This window comes from Pteropus medius, unplaced genomic scaffold (assembly GCF_902729225.1).
Source record: "Pteropus medius unplaced genomic scaffold, Ma_sr-lr_union100, whole genome shotgun sequence".
In the NCBI taxonomy this organism is placed as follows: Eukaryota; Metazoa; Chordata; class Mammalia; order Chiroptera; family Pteropodidae; genus Pteropus; species Pteropus medius.
This window is the reverse complement of record NW_024349796.1, coordinates 15,904,358-15,926,697: the sequence shown is the minus strand read 5'-3', so window position 1 is coordinate 15,926,697 and position 22,340 is coordinate 15,904,358. Positions and strand designations below refer to the sequence as shown.

At 46.3% G+C, this 22,340-nt stretch overlaps 1 protein-coding gene across 5 annotated transcripts in view; it reads right to left on the bottom strand.

The window, feature by feature from the left end:
• Positions 1 to 734: 734 nt before the first annotated feature.
• DISP1 (dispatched RND transporter family member 1) overlaps positions 735 to 22,340 on the bottom strand; it is a 133,899-nt gene continuing 112,293 nt past the window's right edge. For 2 of the 5 annotated variants that reach the window (XM_039883453.1, XM_039883452.1), the window contains 6 exons: positions 15,658 to 15,687; positions 9,987 to 10,110; positions 9,042 to 9,169; positions 8,621 to 8,718; positions 5,726 to 5,823; positions 735 to 4,518 (listed from right to left, as the gene is read on the bottom strand). In XM_039883453.1, coding sequence (XP_039739387.1) covers positions 943 to 4,518; positions 5,726 to 5,823; positions 8,621 to 8,718; positions 9,042 to 9,169; positions 9,987 to 10,110; positions 15,658 to 15,687 — 4,054 coding nt within the window. In that variant the 3' untranslated portion in view covers positions 735 to 942. Of the gene's footprint in view, positions 4,519 to 5,725; positions 5,824 to 8,620; positions 8,719 to 9,041; positions 9,170 to 9,986; positions 10,111 to 15,657; positions 15,688 to 20,864; positions 21,009 to 22,340 lie in introns of those variants that run through there. The other 3 variants (XM_039883451.1, XM_039883450.1, XM_039883454.1) reach the window with 2 other exon arrangements.

The following is a 22,340-nucleotide window of genomic DNA, read 5'->3' as shown; positions in this document are numbered from 1 at the left end:
CAGCATTTCCAGGTGTGAATTGCACAATGAAATCACCCTGGCAGATCCTGAGACACTCACACAGGAGAATGCGGCGGTCTGAACGTGTCCCCTCGGGGCACAGATGGGAGCAGCCCTTCTGAGAGCCCGGTCCCCTCCTCCTACTGCTTCAAAGGCGACGAGGCACCCGACCTGGGCCCACCTTTGTGAACATGTGACTTATCCTAAGTGCAGTGCTTTTTAGGGTGCTCACATCTCTTCCTTTGTGCTCGTCCTTCTGTGGCACTAACATAACTGTCACCTGACACGAGAAGAGGCCTGTGACTGCTGGGTTAATAGGCATTAACTGAACAACTGCGCATTCTGGCTAATGCGGGAACAGATACCAATTTGGGTATAAATGTGTCAGTGGCTTCGCGCAAAGTATACTCGTGCAGACAGGTGGAATGCACTATTAAAATGATTAGCGACTAATTTTACAACGAGGCCTCACCCGAAATACAAATTTTAATGTTTGGTTCCTGCATCCCACCTGAAGTGATGCTATTAAAATGCGTACTTATGCCGCACGATCAAATGTCCTAATCACACCCTGACAGCCACCTGCACAGGGATAAGGCTGTCCGGTAAACCTGACTGCCAGGGAACACGGAAACTTCTGGGCCATTCACACTCTAAATCCGCCTCCCACCACGGGAGGGGAGAGAGAATGATATTTAAAGCTGGGTACACATGTAAAAAACAAACGTATTTTCGAAAACGTAAAATCTAACCGCCAGCCACCACGCATTAGATACGAGATCGCTGACGGTTCGTGCAGAATGTAAAACTGGTCCACGATTTTTTAACACAGTGAAACGTTCTCGGGCCTGTACTTGTGGGCTCCCTCTCTGAACTTCTAGATTCTATTTCCATTCCAGGGGAACAACCGAGGCACTGGCTCTGAATTTAATGCTCTATTTATTAAAGTGTTTTTATCAACAAGCTTTCCCCAGAAAGTTCCGAGTGCGTGAGTACAGCGGGCAGGTCGGCGTCAGCGCCCGGCATCTGACAGTCCACAGAACTGCAACTGACTCTCGCGATCCTGCCACAGCTTTGCGGATTGTTTGGGCAGGACCCGTAACCAGCCTCCCCCATCGGATGGTTCCCCGTCAATCTGGGCTCGCTCCGATTTAAACATTCTGCGTTCGCAGCGACGTGCGTCTGTGGCGAGCTGGGCTCAGCGGCCCCTTCTGCCCTGCCGGGCTGGCTCGCCCAAGGGCAGTCCTTGATTTCGGCCCCGGCATCGCCCTCCGGGTTCCTGGGGTCTCTGTTTTTACTGGGTCCCCTTTTGTTCATCTGAGGATCGCAACACGCTTTGTGCAAAGATGCTGCGCCGCTTCTGCAGGCAGATGCCGATGGCCCTGCGCTGGCCGGACCGGCTTTCTCCTGGGCCTGCGCGTGCTGCGCCGGGGGTAGGAAAAAGCTCCTGGGCAGAGAATTCTGCACCGCAGGGGGCTTCGCTCCGCCCCGTCGGCACGCACAGGGCTGGATGTGTGGGATGGGGTGCGCGAAGCCCTCGGGGGCGTGGCGAGCTGCCTTCAGAGGGGTCACGCCGTTGTGGACATGCACAAAGCTGCTGGCGGTAGGGGGACACTGGTGGCACACGCGGTCAGCCATCTGCTGGCAAGAGTGTGGGCCGTATCTCAAACGTCTGTAGGCGTTTGGGCAGCTACATCTCTGATTCAGAGAGAAGAGGTGACACACAGTGTCCTGGTCAAGAGAGGGCTGTAACAAGGCCGAGCTGGGGTCATCTTGGGCGCTTTTGCCGAGCTCGCCGCTGTACGCTGCGGGCACGGGCATCACGACATTCTTCGCCGGGCTGTTGAAAAACTCAGGGCACAGGTGGGTCTCTTTGTAAGCGGCCTTCTCGGAGGCCGCACAGCTGCGGGAAGCCAGAGGCTCCAGTTCGTAAAACTCATGCTCCATTTCCGATTTCTGGCCCCTGGGGTCTAAGTGATAAGCGTTCGGGGGAGGCGTTTTGCTCGGTCCCTTGTCCCCGGGACCGGCAGACAAGGCGTGGGAGAAGGCACTGCACTGGAGCTTCTTAGGTAGAGGGATCTGACCGCAGGCGCCCTGCGGCCCGAGCCACCGACACACGCACTGGAAAAAGAAGGTGGCGAAGGCCCAGCTGACACACATGATGAGCATCATGAAGGTGCCCAGCTGCGTGTACGCCAGGACCGTGGACGGCATCATCATGGCGCCGGCCACGAAGGTGGTCAGGGCAGCCATGGCGATGGCAGAGCCCATGCGGCTCAGGGAGAAGATCACCTTCCCTTCTCGGTCGGCGTCCGGGGCCAGGCGGTAGGCGACCCCGTAGTGGACGGCGAAGTCCACGGAGAGGCCCACCGCGACGGAAATGGTGACGGACTCCAAGACGTTTAGCTCCCAGCCCAGCAGGACGAGAGAACCGACCGTCACGAATATCGTCCCGGCTATGGAGATGATGGCGTAGAGGCTGATGATGACGTTCCAGGTGGTGAGCAGCATCACGCTGAAGGCCACGGCCACGGACAGCCCCATGGCCACGAGGGTGCCGTCGGAGAGGCTGTCCTGCAGGTCGTAGAACTCCAGGCTGCTGACGAACCAGCCGCTGCCGAGCCCCTCGGGCGCGGACCTCAGCTCCCTGGACACCCACGAGTCCACCTCCCTGTAGAACTCGTGCATCTTCTCGTAGGCCAGCGTGAACAGGTAGGTGCTCTGGAACTCCAGGACCACCGCCCTGATGGTGTCATTGATGTCGAATCTCGGCCCTGGGGTTTTGCTGTCCAGGTGGTACCCCGTGCTCCTCTCCAGCTCCATGATGGCTCTCTTGATGCACAGCTCGAAAATCTCCTGCTTGTAGGGGAAGCTCCAGCGGCTGCAGCACGGGTACAGCGCGGGCTCGTCGCAGTCCTGGTTCTCCATCCACCGTTTGAACGTCTCGATGAAGCAGCTGGTGAAGTCCTGCTCCTCCGTCTGGAGGAAGAAGGTCTGATTTCTCAGTTTTTGGCAGAAGTGCAGAATCCAGACCTGGGAAGCCGGGCTGGCGACGTTGAAACTGCTGTCTAACGTCAGCTTCCCTTTACTCTTGGGGTTCAGCGGATTGCCATTGTCTTCTGGGGACACGCCCCAGATCACCGTGATGGGCATGTGCAGCTCCTCTCCGTGGCGGACGCGTTCGAACATGAAAAGCTTTTTGTACTCGGCGTCGTAGCGTTCGAAGGGGTGAGACGCTCTGAACACCTGGAACTCGGACAGCTCCAGCGAGGGCAGCTTCATCCTGGGATTGACGCACACGATGTAGGCCCCGCCCACGGTCAAGGCGAGGAACCAGCACAGCCAGAGGTAGCGGAACTTGATGACGATGCACGGCAGCACTTTTTCGAAAAAGATGCGAGACGCCTCCGAAATGGCGAACAGTACTTTGCGGCACTTTTGGCAAGCGACCGTCCAGCAGGCCTTGTTCCTGTAGAGCTGCTGCTGGGGCCTTCTGAAGCAAGTGAACAGATTGAGGAGGTAGCGCTCGTGAAGCACCACGACTGCCGGGAGCCAGGTGACCATGAGGACGTAATTCACCAATATGGCCGTCCCGGCGTACACGCCGAAGCACCTGATGGCGGTGATGTTGCTGACGTAGTTCGCGTAAAAGGCGGCGGCCGTGGTGAAACTGGTGACGAACATGGACAGGGCCGCGTGCTGCAAGGTGACGCTCACGGTTTCGGCGGTTTCGGCGCGGGGCTTGTCGAACTTGGTGTGGTTCCAGACGTCGCACAGGACGAAGGCGTCGTCCGCGCCGATGCCGACCAGGATGATGAGCGCCGTGAGGTTCATGAAGGGGAAGAATTCGAAGTTAAAGACCACGCGATAGAGAAAGTAGGAGACAATCAAGGAGCTGATGATCGCGAACATGGTCATGAGCGTGATGAACATGGACTTGGTGTAGACGCACATGACCAGCAGGACGATCACGATGGCGATGGCGGGGTACGCGGTGTCCGTCAGGAGGTAATCCTGAAACAAGCTGTGTTTGATGCCGAACTCGATCCCGGCGACGGTGGTGACGCCGTCGGAAGAGTTCCAGCGCTCGAAGTTGTCCAGGTAAATGTCCATCATGCTCTCCCCCTTCTCGGTGGGAGAGAAAAGCATACTGTACCTCAGCGCCGGCGCGGCGGCGTCGGCCGCCCTCGGGGTCAAGAAGTCCTTGTCGACCAGGTAGTGCAGGATCTGGTACACGGCGTTGTGCTTGGTGCACTTGCGCGGCACGCTGGTGCACTTGAGCTGGTCCTTCCTCCTGGCCGCCATGTCCCAGCAGTCCGGCCCCAGAGTGCCGTTCCGGTAGTGTTTGGCACAGGTCCGGAGCAGCTTCAGGGTATGAGACACGTCTCGCTCGACGATCTTCTGGCAGGACGATCGATTGTTCAGGATGGCGATGTAGTTCCCCAGGGTCCAGCTGGGGCAGCAGGAGGCCGCGGTGGTCCGCTGGCAGAGGCTGCCAAACTGGGGGTGAGACCTGATCTGCAGAGACAGAGACACGCGGAAGGAATGGCGTTTAAAGCGCGTTTCACTCAGAGGGCCGAATCGAGGTGGCCTCGCGGGGCCGGGAGGGTTCCCGAAGTTAGCGATCGCCTGAGAACAGGGTGAGGTCGACCGCAAAGCTCCTACACGGCACAGTACCACTGTCTGGGGACGAGACCTAAGTGGGAAACAACTTCAACCGACCCTCGCAGAGTGAAGAACAAAGCCGGGCGACCTGGGACCAGCTAGCTAGGTGACCTGGGAAAGCCGCTTAGTTCTCGGAGGGGACTTATATCGGCACAGTGAGACCTCAGGGTCCTTTCTACCTCCGACTTCGGTAAGAAACGCTGTCATGACAACAGGCGGCTGCACCGGATGGCCACGCTCGCTCTGAGCACTGCGTGTGACTAGGTTTTCAACGAACCAGTGATTTTACACCTTAAAGTTATGCCACGAACGCGATGAGTTCCCTTTCTGCCTGGTCGCGGTGGCCTGGACAGGTCCACTGGTGACATCGGACCGCAGCTTCTGCTTGGAGAAGCCGCCCCAGCACACGGACAGCTCCTCCACGCCCAGCGGCGCCGACGGCTCTGTGGCTCCGGAGAGGCTGAGGGAGGAAGTGCCCGGCTTGTGTCCCTCCGTCTCCCACAGCAGCAGGCTGTGTGGCGTCCCGGGCCGTCTGGGCTGGGTCAGTCTGGCCACTTACACAGACGCTGTCTCTGTGCCCCGCGATGTCGCCTTCCCCAGCCTGTGCCCTCAATTTTCCGTTGAGGTCAAAGGCCCAAAGGACCCACTGATCGATCGCTAGGGAGACAGGCATTTCAGTGCCTAATTGAGATGCTGACAGTTGCCTCAGGGGCACATGTAGTGAACAATGAACATAGATCAGGAAAGAGAAAATACAACAAAAGAAGACACAAAAACGTCTTACACTATTATCCAGAAAGGAAATATAATGGGAAAGACTACAAAAAAGACTATCGCGAACAGAACGTCAGTGCCGAAGGAGAAGCTGCTTTACTCAGAAAGACGGTAGGTTCTACAGGTGGGGAAGCACACAGACACTTCGATCCTGGATATAAAGGGCTGCAAAGGCCGGCCCGCCGGCGCTGACCCCTCGGTCGGCAAGCCACGTCGGCGGCGGCGTCTGCTCAGACACCGGGCTGAGCAGAATGTGCCACGCAGGCTTCGGTTTCGCCTTACGTACCCTCGAGTCGTCTATATTGCACATGGATTTAATGGCCGGCAAGTTCCACAGTGTCTCCCCTCCAGCCGAGGTGAACACCACTCTGGAATATCGGTCGCCTGGCGGTGTGGACAAAGGAAAGAAGGCGGGGTTACAAATCATTCGTTCACGTGTTTCACGAAGGGGGAGACCACACGGACGATCCATGAGTGGCCAGGGCCCCTTCCCTTTGAAAAAAAGTTTAAAAAGGGCGACGCTATAATATCGTCTTACGCGAAGCCTTTGTTTATTCACACACCTTAAAAATCGTAAGACTGAATTAACAAATGTCCAGGGGATCGGAGTGTAAGCACGGGCCGTTCACGGAATGCCTCCATCTTAATTACACAGCCCAGCACCGCAGCGGTGTATAAAATCGGAGAAGAATGCACGAGGGGGTACGAAAGATGGATTATAAGGATGTTCTCTTTGGCAGCTGACGAGAGAGGAGAGATGGCAGGTGATCGATTTAAAAGCACTAAACACAATCGACTCAGCACTGGATCCTGGTCCGGTTCACGGACACCCCCACGTTCTGGCCGAGTACGTGGCCTCCCTGGGCTGTCAGTCTAGGAAAGATATTTTGAAAATCATACCAAGCCGAAATGTTTCTCAATGAAGGCGGTCACGTGACAGGTGCTGGAAAGAGCGTGGTCTTTGGGGTTAGAACGGCGTGTAACTAGGTCTTTCTGAACTGGGTGATCTCGAGCGACAGAGCACCTCACTGAGCTTTGGTCCCTCGGGGGAAAGTGGGGAGAGCAATACCTATCTCAAAGGAGTTGCGAGTGCTTATATGCGGAATCTGAGGAACAAAAAGAAAAATCTAATCGAAAATTGACTCATAAATATAGAGGACAATCTGCTGACGGACAGAGGGATGGGGTTTGGGGGGCTGGGAGAATGGGGTGAGGGATTAAAAAAGTACAGATTTGTAGTTGATGGATGGTCACAGGGACGGGGAGCACGGCATGGGGAACGCAGTCAGCATCACGATATTGGCCAGGTGCAGAATCAGAGGAGAGGAACAATTAGGGGGCATCGTTTTATAAACTATATAAATGTCTAACAAATGTACTGTATACTTGAAATTAATTTTTAAAAAAACCCTTAAAAAAACTTTCTGCATCGTAAAAATACTATCTGCTGATAAACTAGGTCAAATAAGCAAAGGATTTGCATCTGTTGTAAGTATTCTCGTTCGGGGGAAAAATTGAAAAAAATTAAAGATACGCAGTTGTGAGAATTATATGAGATCATGAAAAACAGGTACTCGGTAAATATTGTTTCTGCTTCCTCAGCCGTTACCAAAAAATCTGAACCGAGTAAAACAAAGTAGATTCGTTTTACGTTATCTAAATAAAAGGCCTCATTGTTCTAACAACAACAACAACAAAAAAAAAAACTAGCAAATTTATCAATAAACTTTTATTACATAAGCGTTTATCCATGATTATAAAGTTTTCTCTGGTAAATTCTTGTCTTCATCAATGGCTGTATCTTATACCGACTGATTTTGCAGACCAAAACAAGCCTCGTGGAAACCAAAACGTTTCATTTAGTAGAGTCAGAAATGGTTTTATCACGGTATAGAACCTGTCGCTTAGGAGACAAACATTTAGTGTCGACTATTGAAATACAAACATGGCTATACCTCACGGACTTGCTAATGTTCTTCTTGGGGCTGGTTAAGAAATATACAAGTAACACTGAGCAAACTAAACGAGTCAGAACCTGCGGCTAACCAGAGCTCAACTTTTCCAAACAAGAGGCAGAAAAAGAAACGTGCATTATTTCCTGGGATCACTATAAAATTCTTCCTAATCGCCCGCTTTCTATCCCTCTAGTACCGCAAAGTGTAACAGTGTTCAAAATAAAGACCCTGAGGCGTGGCAAGATCTAGAAACATCACAGATCCAACCAGGTGCTCTAGGATCTAAGGAGACGGGAATATACTGATCTTAGAGAGATTTTCAACAACGATGACAAAAACAGCTGAAATCGGAAGAGCTTTAACATTCGCTGTCAGAAACTGTAGTTACCCACAATTCCTCCTTCCTTATCACTGACTTATACATGTGTGTATCTCCCCCGGGCCGTGTATCCATCCCAGGGCCGCTGCAGAGGGGTTAGGCTGACTCAAGGCGACAGTGTATTTTTGGTGAATTTGCTGTCAACATTAAAATACGGGTTCCTGACCTCGGGGAAGTTCTTACAGTATTTGGGGTCTCATTTCTCGAGGGTCGCCTTCTGCCGCAGAGCGGCAGCTGACTTCTTCCCGGAGGTACCTTTTAGTTCTCGCCACCAGCGTCGCTCCTTACTGTGTCCCACACCCGCTAGCTTTACTCGTCCCGATTATGAGCTCGGTCCCTGAGACATTCGACCTTTGACCTCTGCGTTTGCTTTTCATCACCTCCCTATCTCTGATGCCTAATGACAAAGCAGGTACATAGATACAGGCTATCAATAGATGCTTTGTGACTGAATCAAAATTTTAAAAGTATATTTTTGATCATACGATAGGTTATGTGAGGGTTCGATTCAAAAAAATAGGTACTTGTTACCTGATCTAGAGTAGAAGGAGTTTAAAAAAAATGACTTGAAGTTTTGGGTCAAGAATTTTATGAGGTTTATATCTTCCTTAAAACGGAATATAACTCGATCAAACCCTTTCTTATTAATTTTTGTTCTAGGTAAATAAATTCAGATTAGTGGTTGACTGGCCTAAAGGAGGAAAATGATGAGTGAACCAAGCTAAAGTCTCTCTAAGTAAGACAGACACGGTGAAGCTGGGTGACTGGTCGCACACTCCTGACCATGTTCCACCTCCAGGGGCCAGGAACGTGCTGAGCGGCCGGCCCATCCACAGGTGACACTCACCCGGAACGTCGCAGAAAAAGCTGTCTTTGTGGAAGTTCCAGTCGACCTCTCTTCTCTCTCTTTCATGATGATCGTCAGACCATCGATCATCTCGGTGGCTGAAACGGCACATGAATTTGATCTTCAGTAAAATATTACGGACTTCGAGGCCGACGAGCCCACCTGTGAGAGGACACCTCCGAGCCACGCCCCGTTCTGCACTCGAAATTATGTTGGAAGGATTAACAGAAGCCCCCAACTTTAACTTTCTCACTTCTGAAAATTAAATCCCCAACCCCTCACTTCTTCATCCTGATACAACAAAATCTCGCCAGGCGATGACAATTTAAACAAACTCTGTGGCAAAGATTTGGAGCCACGCGGTTTACATTCAGTCTTTTTGCTCGGGCAGTGTTTTGTCTGGAAGTTAATAAACGATCACCTTTTGGCTTGCTCATCTGCATATTTAAAGGGGTAATTGGCTAGTGTCGCTTTGTAGCCCGTATTTTTCACCATGTTGTTCCACGTGACCAGTCTCTGGCCTATTGTAGTCCCTCTTGGTTCAAAACCCTAAGGAGAAATATTACAAATTCCCATTAGTGAACTTCATTTCAGGATAAAGACAGTTACAGCTGCTTAGGCAAGCAATGTCGAGGTGACGTACAAATCAATCAAATGTACAGATGTTCCTCACAGCGACTCCAGAGGTGAACAGCGTTAAAACAAGATGACATGATAAGGGTCACCTGTTAACTATGACGAAACGATTCGATCCTTGGGTATGTTACATGTCTCGAGAAAGAGGAAAAAAATCGTATCTGAAGCTTCTTTCAAATCCACGCCTAAGCATTTACTAAAGACTTATTTTTATGTTGCGAAGAATCGTGGCTGGATTAAATTTGCTGTGCATGTTACAGTGTTTTATAAAGAGGCGCCCATCCTTGCTCACATCTCCCTTGTGATTCTACTGCCAGGGAACGTTTGCTTAAAAACAGACTCTGCTTTCTCTCAGCAGCACCGAAGCTCCTTTAACTTCTTTGGGGAAAAAAGAGATGCTCAGTCTTAAAGACTTTCCGAAAAGCGATTGCGGTATGCAGATTCTGCAACTGCTTTTTAGCTTAAACATGGGCCCCAAGAAGCACAATTTCCGGATTTTAGATGGTGAGCAAGTTCCTTGACCCTTTAAGAACCTGAGAATACAGATAAACCATGTCTTTGCTCTGCGGAAAGAGCGTCGTGTACTTACTGATGGCTCGAGAAGGTTTTTCTTTTTTAAAAAACGGGATACTATATAACATAATGCAACGTGTATTAACACACTTGATTTTTAGAGAGGATGGTGGGCTAAAGAAAAGAGATAAACCCCTCCCGGCTCAGTTCTCCTTACCAGCAACGGATCGGAAAAATCAGGGAGCTCAGGCACCAGCACGCCAACCAAGGCACAGACCACGATGAGCACGGTGCACAGGCCTAGAACCACCACGGGCCAGTCGGCGATCAAAGCTGCGTAACTACAGAAGCAGAGAAGTCACAGAAAAGGCCACTTAGAAGCAACGTAAGAGTTTTTTGCTACCCAGTAGAGCCATCTGTTCAGTCTTCCTATTCCGACCCACTACAGGTATCTACCAGTAAAAGGTCTAAGGAGATGATAAGTATGTCTATGTAATTACAGAAAATTATAAGATCGCCGTCCTCTCATTTCTGTGACAAAGTAGCAGGGTCACATGCCACAGGCTCCCGAGAGTCAGAATACTGTCTATTTCGGAGAAATGATGCCTTATATCTACAACCGTGCCTGGAAAAGGAAGAGCTAAAATCTGCATCCGGGTGCAAAGGACACGTGTTTTCATGGAGAGCCCATCCCCCTCAGAGTCTCTTCCAGAACTTTCGGTGCTCTGGTTGTTCCCTTTTTCTGTACTTTTACTCTACCGGTTCCTGAGAAAGAACTCAGCCCAAAAGCAGGTCCCTGGGGTGTAAATCTTAAGAATAACCAAACCAAACAAACCAACCCGCCCACAAACCTGTAACTCTGCTTCCAAGCTAAAACCATAATGAGCACATCCATCAGACTGTGAAGGCAGAGATTTTCATTTTACTTATTTATGCAGTGCGGCAGCAGCATCTAGAATGGCATCTTTTAAAAGGTGCTTGATAACTATCTACCACTTAGATGAACAGACGCCCACGCACCTACGCTCCATCACTGTCCAGCCGCTGCGGCCTGGCTTAGGCACCTGCCTGCACCTTGCAAGCCCCTCCCTCTCACCGAATCCCACCGCCATGCCTTTTCCTCCAGAAACCCTCCCTGTCCCTCGTTCTCCACCTCTGACTGAGAAGACCTGTTTCTCTGTCACTCCATGAGATCCGGGGCCACGCCTCATTACCCAGACGCCTCTAGATCTTGGCTTGAACTGACTACTCAGTAGAAGCCGACGCCACTGAACGTTTCTAAAATCCAAAATCGGTCTTGCCAACTTCGAGTTTCTCACATTTTTATGAGAGAACAAAGAAACGTTTAACTGGCGGACAGTTATCTTCAAATTCTTATCAATGTTAGCTCATTTGGCTACTGTCGTGGCTATTTCTGGCTCATCTGAAATAGGGTTCTTACTCGAATATTTGTGTTTTTTCAACATCATTCCAGATGCCAGCAGTTTAAATAAAGCTGGCGACTTGAAACGTCGTTTTGAAAAAGCTACTATCTGTCTCTCACATGGATTGCTGATGCTCGTATTTTGATTTCTCAACTTCATAGATCTGGATCTGTGGGGATATTTACTGCAAATTAAATTTTAATAAGGAAATTAAAATACAAAGTAGTTACGCTAAGGGAATATTTTCACGGGTATTTTTCACTTTTAAAAGTGAAAAGTAGCCTTAGAAAAATAAAGCATGACAACTGCCCTTACGAGGAGTTTCAGCTCTTCTCATCTTTTGTTTAGATTATCATCTCATTGAATTCTCACTTTTGAGATGAAAATGAGGCAGACAGGCCAAATAAGGCGTTCGAAGTCACAAAACTGGCCCAGCTGTGAAATAAATAAGTCACGAAATGGAATGTACAATATGGTGACTACGGTTAATAATATCGTATTGTAGATCTGTTAGGAAAGTAGCTCTCCAAAGTTCATATCACAAGAAAAAAAATCTGTAAACACACACACACATGCGCGTGATGGGTGTTAACTAGACTAGACTCCCCGTGGTGATCATTTTGCAATACATACAAATACCGAATCATTATGTTGCACACCTGGACCTAATAGAATGTTATGTCAATTATTCCTCAATAAAAAAATGTCACAAAGCAGAGAACCCAGGTAGTCTGGCTCTAAAGTCTGGCTTCTCAACCACTATGATTTGATCTCTTGCTTCAAACACGAGAGAAGCAAAAGGCATCAGGGATAAGTCAACTCACCGCAAATATATGCTTCCTAAAATTCAGTTTTCGGCTGAATTCCTAAGCCACACTACTAGTTAATTTCTCTATGCAAAATCACCTAGATCCATAGGACTTCAAGTCTAAATATTATTCACTAGACTGTAAATTCTGGATTTAAAAACTCACTCAGGAAAATAATGCTAGATAAGATGAAATAATCTTTTAAGAATAATTCGGAATATAATAAAAACACGCAAATCACAATATGCTGATTGTGGTTGTTCGCCTGTAAACACCAAGTGGTCAGAAGCTTTTGCGTTCCTAGAACACACCCAATGCTTACATTCTCTACCCTTTATTTCCTCCTCCGCCAAATGCAAATTAAGATGAAAGTAGCTGGTTTTGGAGCAATAAAGTCCTTTGTCAATAGCACACTTGAGACTTTCTCTTCATCGCTTAAGGAGTCCTTTGCATTTTAAATCTTTTAAAATATCAGCCCTGTGAAATGAAAATGGCCCCGGGCTTATCTAATTATTCACTATACTTTATTTTAAATAGATCGATTTTCTTTCACATGAACCGGAAGTTACTACTCATTTTTACCTCCAAACATGTTTTCAATAGAAGGGAGTGAGCCTCAAATTGCTTAGTTTTCATACTGTGGTTCAATTTACCCACAGAATGCCTTTTTGTTTTTTGTTCTCGAAAAATCTACACAGGCATGCGTAGCAACCCTAAAAACCCGCTTCAATAATGCTTTTCTTCCCTTAGAAAACATTTGGTTTTGATTTTCCAGCGCTGCTGCATGCCACGCACGTGGGCTGAGTGCAGACGGGGACCTCAGGGCGTTAGTGACTTCACGGTTCTTCCACACGCGTTTACCTGTTCCAGGTTACACTCCACTGCCTCGCACAGGTGTTGCCCACGCTGACCCTCTCCCAGAGACAACGGCTCACACTGAGAAATGGCATCTCCGTCCTGAGCACACGAAGCGGCACGGGGAAAGCCCCCACTGTTCTGAGTGTCACTCAGATGAGAGCTTCTCCTAAAACCGCAGCACTGCGCAGGATGCGTCTGCCTGCCCTGCCATCGCCACACAGCTGTGGGCGCCCCGTGGGAACAACGGTTTCACGTACAACGGGAAACTCAGACAGTGGTTGTAATACTGAGATAAAAATCTAATAAAGCCGGAACATTGGGGAAGTAAAGAAAATTAAAAATGGCCTGTAAAATTTCACTGCTACGTTATTTTTCGCTAATTCCACTCCTGGTGAGTCTGGGTTCGGGGCACATATTCTAGCTAAGTTTAAAGAATAAAGTACTCGCACATTATTTTCTTTGAAAAGTGGTTACCACATGTACATGCGAAGGATTTTCGAAAGGACCACTCCCATCACTAGAATATGTTCTTCTGCATGTCGTAATGATACTTGTCTTTCATCTGTCTGGTCTAATTTTGGACATCTTTAGATAATGCCACAAGGTGAGTGTAAATGCAATCTGCCCCTGCGACACCTGGGTTACAGCAGGCAATCCTGTTCCAGTGAGTGACCCTGTGACAGTTGACCCGGAGGCCTCACCAGCTAGCAGCCTGGGTTAGATCTTCCGGGGCTGACTTGTGCTCAAGTGACATCGTATGGGGGCCTCTTTTAAATGGGCCATTTGTATTACAATAAGACCCTCCACAGGAAGTTTTCCTCTCTTAGCAACAAAGGTTTTTTCCCCTTTGCCCTTCAATGCCTTTCTAGAAACTCTCTCTTCTGTCCCCGATCCCCTTCGGAGCAGAAGCCCTGCTACAGACTCCAGACGGTAAGAAGAGCCTTGGGCTGGAGGCCCCCTTCTCGTGACCAGCCACCCAGTCCTCAACCACTGCCAGCCCGGTTTCTCCTCTCAGACTCTTCTGGAACGTCCTGGTTTTCATCTTTCCTGACCCGAGCGATATTTAACGCTTTACTGCCCCTTTCTGAAAAATCTCATCCATATAACTCTTCCATATTCCTCCTGTACGCATTTCAAAATGTTACTAATCATAATGTTTCCGATTACACAGTTACTCGTGATGCTTTATTTTAAATGGATCAGTTCTCCTCAAATGAACCAGAAGTTACGCATTTTGACCTACAAACCCAGTGGCATCGGTTATCAATTTAGCGGGAGGAATAACGGTGGAGAAATTTCACAAAAGAAAACAGGATACAGAACTCTTTCTTTCTTGTTAAGTAACGAACTCTTTCGAGAAGCAGCATTACATATTTAAGGATGCAGGGCATTGTGGGAACATAAAAATGGCAGTCATGGATCTTGTCCGAAAGGAACTTAGAGTCTAATACATAAAATCAGACAGGTAGGTACACAAATACCTAGAAAACCAGGTAAGCAGAGATGCGTGTTTCAGAGGGATATAGATAAAAATGTTTTGTGAATTCAACGAAGGGATTGCTTCCAGCTAGGATGAGAAAGAGGAACCAGGAAAGGCCTTTGTGAAGAAGTTGTATTTATATCTATATTCACTGAAAAGCAGAAATTAGAACTTCTAAAAATATCAATCTTCAAACAGAAAAATATATACACATTTTTTTCAAAACGCAAGTTTTAGTCATTTGAGAAGGCTTGTTATTTTTAGAAAAACAGAAATTCATTTTCTTAATATGCCAGCTTTACTTGTATAATCTCTTCCTTTTATTTTTCCACATTTTTTTATAAAAATGGATAAACAAAATGTAGGATATACATACAATATCATTCAGCTTTAAAAAGGAAGGAAATTTTGACATATGCTAGAACAGAGATGAAACTTGAAGACATCTATGCTAAGTGAAATCAGCCAGTCACAAAATCATATAAAATACTGTACGAGTCCACTCCTCTGAGGTAGTGGAGTCGTCAGATTCAGAGAGACAGAAAGTAGGATGGTGGCTGCCAGGGGCTGTGGGAGGGAGGAATGCAGAGTTATTGTCTGATGGGTATTGAGTTTCAGTTTTGCAAGATGAAAAAAAGCTCTGGAAAAGCACAGTGGAGATGGCTGCATAATAAAGTGAATATATTTACTGCCATAAAGCGATACACTTAAAAAACGCGGTTACAATGGTAAATTTTATGCTGTGTGTATGTTATCACAATTTAAAAAAATCATGTTTTTAAATGAAAGGGACATTAACTGATTAAAATTTATGTAGTAATTTCACTCCAAAGAGAGGGCAACTCTCCTGAATTATCAGCATCTGAACGTCTTAAGAAGTGAACTTCAAATATCTCTTAAGAGTTTCTTTAGGTATAATCATGTTATATCTAGAGCCACAATGTACAAAGACATCTGATGAGACTGCTTTTTTCCAGAAACTTTTATCCATTTAAAAATGTTACTTTTCTTACTGAAAAGATAGAACTTTAAAATTTCTACATAAAAAACATACCTCCATCTTAAAATGGTAACAAAAATTTTAGGAAGAAACACAACCTATTTGAAATACATCCAAGTCAAAATCTTCCTGGAGATTAAAACCACTTCGGGAGATACAAGATTCCTTAAGCAGCCAACACGGGGAAAAAACTTTTTTACTGCATAAAAATATGAATGAGGAAAATGCAAACAGCAGCAAAAGGTGGACAAAACGCTAGAAGGGGAGACGCATGCAAGTAAGTCTGTCATTTTATAAGATGATCCAGGTTACTTTACCTTTTTGGTAACTTGAAAGGTCTGGATGGTCTGAAAAAAAAAAGCAAAGGAAAAACCATCAGAAACAAAGCACATAACGTGCACAAAAGGTTAACATATATATTTAACATTTTACTTGGTACCTCTCCTTTCGTTAGAATTCTGGAAAGGTTCAAAGAGACAGTCGAGAATGTAAACACACGTGGATTTAACCAACGATGAATGCTGAGCCTCTGGTACGCCAGGTAGGCGAGTGACCGGCTGGCTGGTGGGATCGCCCCTTCCCGACTCGCGTCACACCCTCCCGACGGAATTGGTCACAGTGGCGACCATCTCCGACGCTTCGGCGGCAGATCCGCTCGTCGCCCTTACGAGAATCCACACTGTCCCCGATCTAAGCTGCGTCTTACTTATCGAGGATCCTCTAACGCCTTAAAAAAATAGGCCCTCAAGACCTTCTTCTATGAGAAATATTCTATTCCCTCATCTTTCAGTTTCTTCAGTATCTAACTCCACAGCCATGTGACAAGCGGCCCTTCCCCGTGCTCCATGTCACTCTTCCCTCGTCCTTCGGGCCCCGGGCCTCAGCCCCAGAGTGGATAAGCCTTTTAAAGAAACTCCAAACTCTGACTCTGCCTCGACCCCCAAATTCTTTATTCCTACCAGATTATTGGTTTTTTTCCCCCCAATTTACTGGCACGTGGCAAACCCTTAATAAATATTTGGCGAACAAACAAAATTCACTACTCATGTTTCAATATTCACAGTGTTTTCGCAGTGTGGTTCGAAGACTCGTGGGGGTTCCCGAGACCCTTCGCAGGGCCCGGAGGGCCTCCGTCTTCCAACTCCACACCTGTGCAAGGCTAGATTTTCTGTATAATTCATACATTTTCCTATATTCAACCGAATGGCATATCGCGATAGGCTGACTACAGAAGCAGACGCGAGATTCCACTAAGAGAACTTAAAAGATGTGAAACGACGCTAATCATCTCACTGATTGTTTTTCGATAATATTATTTTTTCATAAAAATGTTACATTCACACGTAAAGGGCTCATTATTATTTTAAAATGAGTTAACGAAGTAGAGATTTCGAATTTCTCAGTTTCCATTCCAATGTAGTTCCTATCAGATACAGGCCAGATAAACACAGACTCTCTGGATCTCTAATAAGTTCTGAAATTGTAAAGGGGTCATGAGATCCCAAAGTTTGACAACCGTTACACTCATATCAAGAGGATACTTAAACATCCACTGAATAAACGAGTGACCAGCCTACCTGTATTCTCTGAGCTAACCCGAAACCTTCCCCAGGCCGTCCCATATTTGAGGAAACAAAACAAAAAATATGCAAAAAAATCTGCCTTCCAGTCTTTCTACTTCAAGCTATTACCCTTCTGGTAGTTAGAACCCTATTTTTGAATTTTCTAGTCAAATATATGGTTCACCACTTTGGGTGGTGAACACGCGCAATGCAAAATGCAGATAATGTGTTCTACAATTGTACGATCGAAACCTATATAAGTTTATTAACCAATGTCACCCCAATAAATTTAATTAAAAATTTTTTCCTTTAGATCTAAAGGTTACTTTCTTATTTTCCCTCTCTATTTACATCTCTTTCTACGATACATGCTTTAAAAAAACATCTATCTCACTCCTTGTACAGCCACGAATGAGACCCATAGGGTCCCAAACTTCACGGAGCTTACACTCTAGAACATACTTTGTATTAATCTGTTTACATGAAAGAGACACATGTTCCAAATTCCATGCTTTATTTACATATCCTCGTTAGGGACTCTCAGCCCATGATGAATATTAAAATCAAGGCAACAGAGCAACCTCAGACATCGTGAGCACTGGAAACGGTCTCAGAGAAGACGGATTCCGATACCACCCTCGTCCCATTTTGTGAGTCGGGCCTCAGCCTGCCTTTGGTCATTCCCGGGTGTAGGAGTTGTCGTGAGAACTCCTTTCTCTTGGTGCCTAATCTGCTGCTCTCTGATGTGTTTCTATCTGTTACACCAAAGGGAAAGAACCCAACATGAGGATAATCAATCGCAAAGTATAATCTGCCATACGGGAAAAGAAGCATCCTTTCTTCTGGAAGATGTGAGAATTAAAGTCAGGGTTTCTGGTGGGATGAGCATAAGAGACCTCGTTGCTTTAAGAGCAAGTATGCGCCCAAATGTTCACAGCATCACGAAAGATGAACAAAGCTGCCTTCTTTTTATGTATGTACAGTAAAGAGAGTTCATTTTTAAACATGAAAAAAAAAAGACACTGAAGGCATAAAGAGGAACCATATCTTATTTCTGTTCACGTTTCCAGAACCTAGGATAATGTATGGTCCTTTGTGGATGTCAGATCACAGTTCGTTAGACTGATGAATGAACATCTTTTGCCACTTGTCTCAGTAGTCACTGGATAGCAAGAATATGGGGACATAAATATCAATCAGGTAAATTTAGTTTTATTTTCTGTTTCTCACTCTCTATCACACACACACACACACACACACACACTCACTCTGTAACTTTGACCCATTCTCGTCTGTCAATCCCAAATTCCTTTCCCACTTCACTGCATTTCATAAGTTTTCATCTATGCTTCTGAATCCTGTCGTAGAGATCCTCTGATTCAATACTCCAGAAACCATTACTATGATGGTTAATCAGAAGGGTTTTTATTACAGTGAAAAATTCTGAAAAAGTACCATACACTTTCCTTAAATATCCCACTGTAATGAACGCCAGCATATACTCAGCCTCCTGTCTTGTCTTGCATGAGCCACACCACACCGCATCGGCTACGCCTGCCAGCCTTTGGGAGGACTTAGGGTACTACTTAGAATACGTGCCCATCCCCTGAATACAGTGACCACAACACACATCTCAGTTCTGATGACTTCCTCCCAAATCCTTCACCACTGTTCTTCCCAGGCCTAAGTCAATATCAACCTTTTGTAGCAATTACCTTTATCTCGTCTTCTAAAGCCCATGATTTTCTTCAAAAAAATAAAAAATAAAAAATAACTCTTTCTTTTACAACCTATATATAAATGGATTATTTTAAACATTTATTATAACGACATAACTATGAAAACAAGCCCAGCCGGCATGTCTGGGTGTGGGCAGCACACATGTCAAACGCTAGGAGGGGAAGTGTGTGGGTACAGAGGGGCACTCGGCTGCTAGGCCACCCAAGGGTGCACACAGGGCAGGAGCGACAGGGAACGTCACTGAGCTGGTGAACAAAAGGGGCTTTCAGTGAAAATGTCTACTACTGAAAAAGTCACGAGAATTCTTCGTTTTGGGGTAAGTCTTCCAAGGAAAAAACCCTAAAATATTTTCAAATATAACTACATGTTAATTTTTTAATAATGGTTTTATTGAGATATAATTCACATACCACGTAATCCATTTAAGATGTAAGAGAAAATGGTGTTCAGTTCTTTTACAGAGTTGCGTATCTATCGTTATAACCATTCACTGATTTTTAAAGAATACGCTCTCTAAATGCCAATGATGAAGCTATTGATAAAGCTGGGCAGGAAAATTTATTCCTACAGAGGAGACTAAGGCACTGAACGAAGAAGCGAATCACTTAACTTGTACACAAAGCCTTAATTTTTTACTCCCAGTTTTCAGGTCACCCAGGCTCAAAACTCTCTCTTGAATTTCCATAGTTAAGAAGTTTTTGCTATCTTTGGGTCTCAAGTGACCCCAGAGCCACTGCGATAGATCACACGAAGCAGCTGCAAAGAAATGATATTTTATTATACACACTCTGGGTTGTAACTAATGTAAATATTCCGTCTTCCTACTCACCCCCAGTATCTCCTTTTAACTGAGAAATTTCTGGATCTGTGACTAGTTTACTCCCTCGAGACAGAAAAAACTACAGATTCATTGCATTCTTTCTGCTTGAGTAAAGTCTTCATTTTATGTTAAATTCGAGACCATAAATAGAGATTGTCGACATCGACTGAGAAAGAAAAATCGAGTTTAGCGCGAAGCTACCTCCCGGGAAAACATGAGATCGCTTTGAAGTGCTTTATACTCATGGACGTGACAGACAGATGTTTGAAACACCCAAACCACAAGCACAGGTAAAACGTGAAACCTCTTTGAGGCACAGCAATGCCATCTTTAATTCTTCTCTTGCAATCTTTTCACAGAAAATATCCGAGAAGGGGGTCGGTCCGCCATATACTTTCATCCATCAAAAGTAGCCTTCCTCCACATGTAAAGCCATTTCAATTTGCTACTTTTAATATCCTAATAGAGCCCGTGGGATGGTTTTTCACACTACCTGCAGTCTTTCGTTGAAAATAACAAATAGTAAAAACAAACAAACAAACAAATAAATCTAACCTCTATTATAGAGAGAAACAATATTTTTCCAGGGTGCTTTCACCTTCGAAAACACACACCAAAAACCAAACAATAATAATCTTAGGCAGGAACATCTGCCCGTTCTTCTTTAGTTAGGTTTTTAGCCATTTTTTCTAACAAGAAAAAGCCCCAAGGCAGACGACATTTGCATTTTCCAGGACCCACTCCCATTCGCTGGGCGCTTAGATGAGCTTGGGTTGTGCCCAATTCCCAGAGGACCAGATGGAGCGTCACTTTCTTTCCCATTCGAAAAAGCATTATTGCACGGAAGTGGGTGACAGTGACATTGTCATAGGACTACGCTCAACTCTGCTTAAAGAAAGCAAGCACTGGCAGACTCGGGTCCTCGTAATTAGTAATAAACCCTCCCTGGCACTTCATTCTTGAGGACTGTAGGAGCACTCGCCAACCTCGGCTCCAGGATGCTGATGACCAGGGAACTCTGGTACGTGCACATGTATCGGTCAAGGGAACAGCCAGCGAGACTGTGAAGCTCTCTCAGAAGGAGGGAGAGAGGGAGAACAGAGCAGGGTAATCAAGATTCGGGGGGGCTGGGGCGGACACGGACGCAAGGGAGGTTTTTATTGAAAGGGGAAAAAAAAGTAGTATGGCCGGGGGAAAGTTAACAAGAAACAGAAAAAAAATGGAAAAGCTATAAATGGTCGTTTCTTGTTTCCCTCACCTTTTCTCCCTCTTTTAATCATTTTTAGGGAAAGAGTGAGGGCTTGTAAGGCGAGGGAGAAGGGAAGGCTAAAACGTGAAAACATGTCACCTGTCTGGAGAACTCTATTGTTGACAAAGCTGCAGGATTAACATCATGACTTACAAAGGGACAGTATCAGCTTTCACAAATTCCAAATAGCTCTTCCTAGCATTCGGGGAAATCAAAGCCCTGGAAAAAAAAAAAAACCAGGGCTTTGTACATTTCTGAACAACGAAAATGTTATGAAGGAAATATACTTTCCCAAGCTTTATCGTATTCACCAAATTTAAGCAAGAAAGCACTCAGGTAGCACATTTCAGTCTCACGAGTCCCCCTGGAATGTGCCATGTTGCCTTTTCGTAAACATTCCGCAAGTAATAACTTCAGTCCAGTGCTGGTACGCTAGAAAGAAAGGGTCTAAAAATAAAGAATCCACACTTTGATGAGCATTCTTTAAAAGAATTCCAACAAAAACACCACCATCCTTCATCATGAAGTGCTTCCATGAATCACTACTGACACACGTGGGTTCTATCACAAAGATGAAACAGAAACCCTATAGCATGCTAAGCCCGGTCTCTAATGCATCTTTCATGCGCCAGAGCTAAATGTTTATGGTCTGCGTCAAGTGAGTGAAGAATAACAATAACCACAACTGCTTGCGTGACACATTTCCCGAAAGCTCAAGAGATGGCAACTCAAAGTATCGGTCATCTTTGCGTCTGGAACTGTCATGGCTGAAGAGTCCCAACTACCGCGCGGCATGTGTACCAAGTTTGGAGGCGGAAGTGGGGTGGGGGTGGGGGGGGGCAGGGAAGGCTAGTGAGGATCAGGGGTGGACGACTAATATTTTTAAAGCATCTGATAAATACCCAGCACTTTTTAAATGTTAAAAATAGAAATTCAGAAGGAAAAAAAAAGCAGTTTAGCGTACATTAAACAAATATTTGACTATGAGGATACTGTCTTCAAGAAAATGGTGAGCTTAGTGAATCAAGAGACGGGAGAAAGTCTGGGCCGTCCAACTCATTCATTGAGTGACCCTGAGCAAGTCCTTTAATTTCTCAGGATTCATGAGAAACGGGTAACACCCAAAGGTGAGGTAGGATGAGTTCATTGGTTTCTATGAACCGTCAAGCACGATCTACAAGAAAAAAGGCATTACTACGACCAGTGCATCTAGAAATGGCATTCGAGCATCAACTCAGAAGTCATGAGATGACCAGTGCGGAATAGCGTGAAGTCTCTGTATTCACGAGCACTGCGACCCTCTACGATTTACTGTACAAGGATCGAGCGACACCTGCAAAGAGCTGAGCATAATGGAAACGAAGGGCATCACGCCCACAGGCCTCATCAGAAGAAGAGACTGTTAGAACCATGAGGAGCCCTAAAAGCCATCCCAGCCAACGCCGTCACATCGGGAGAGGAGAAAAAGGTCTCAGATCACAGAGTGAGTCAACGGAGAGCGAGGAACAGAACGCAGATTTCTGGACCTGAATTAGTGATGACGGGCCACAGCCCGAAGAAAACACCGATGCCCGCCACGAGGTCTCGCCTGATCTGCAAACGGGACGGCGGGCAGGGCAGGAAGAGCTT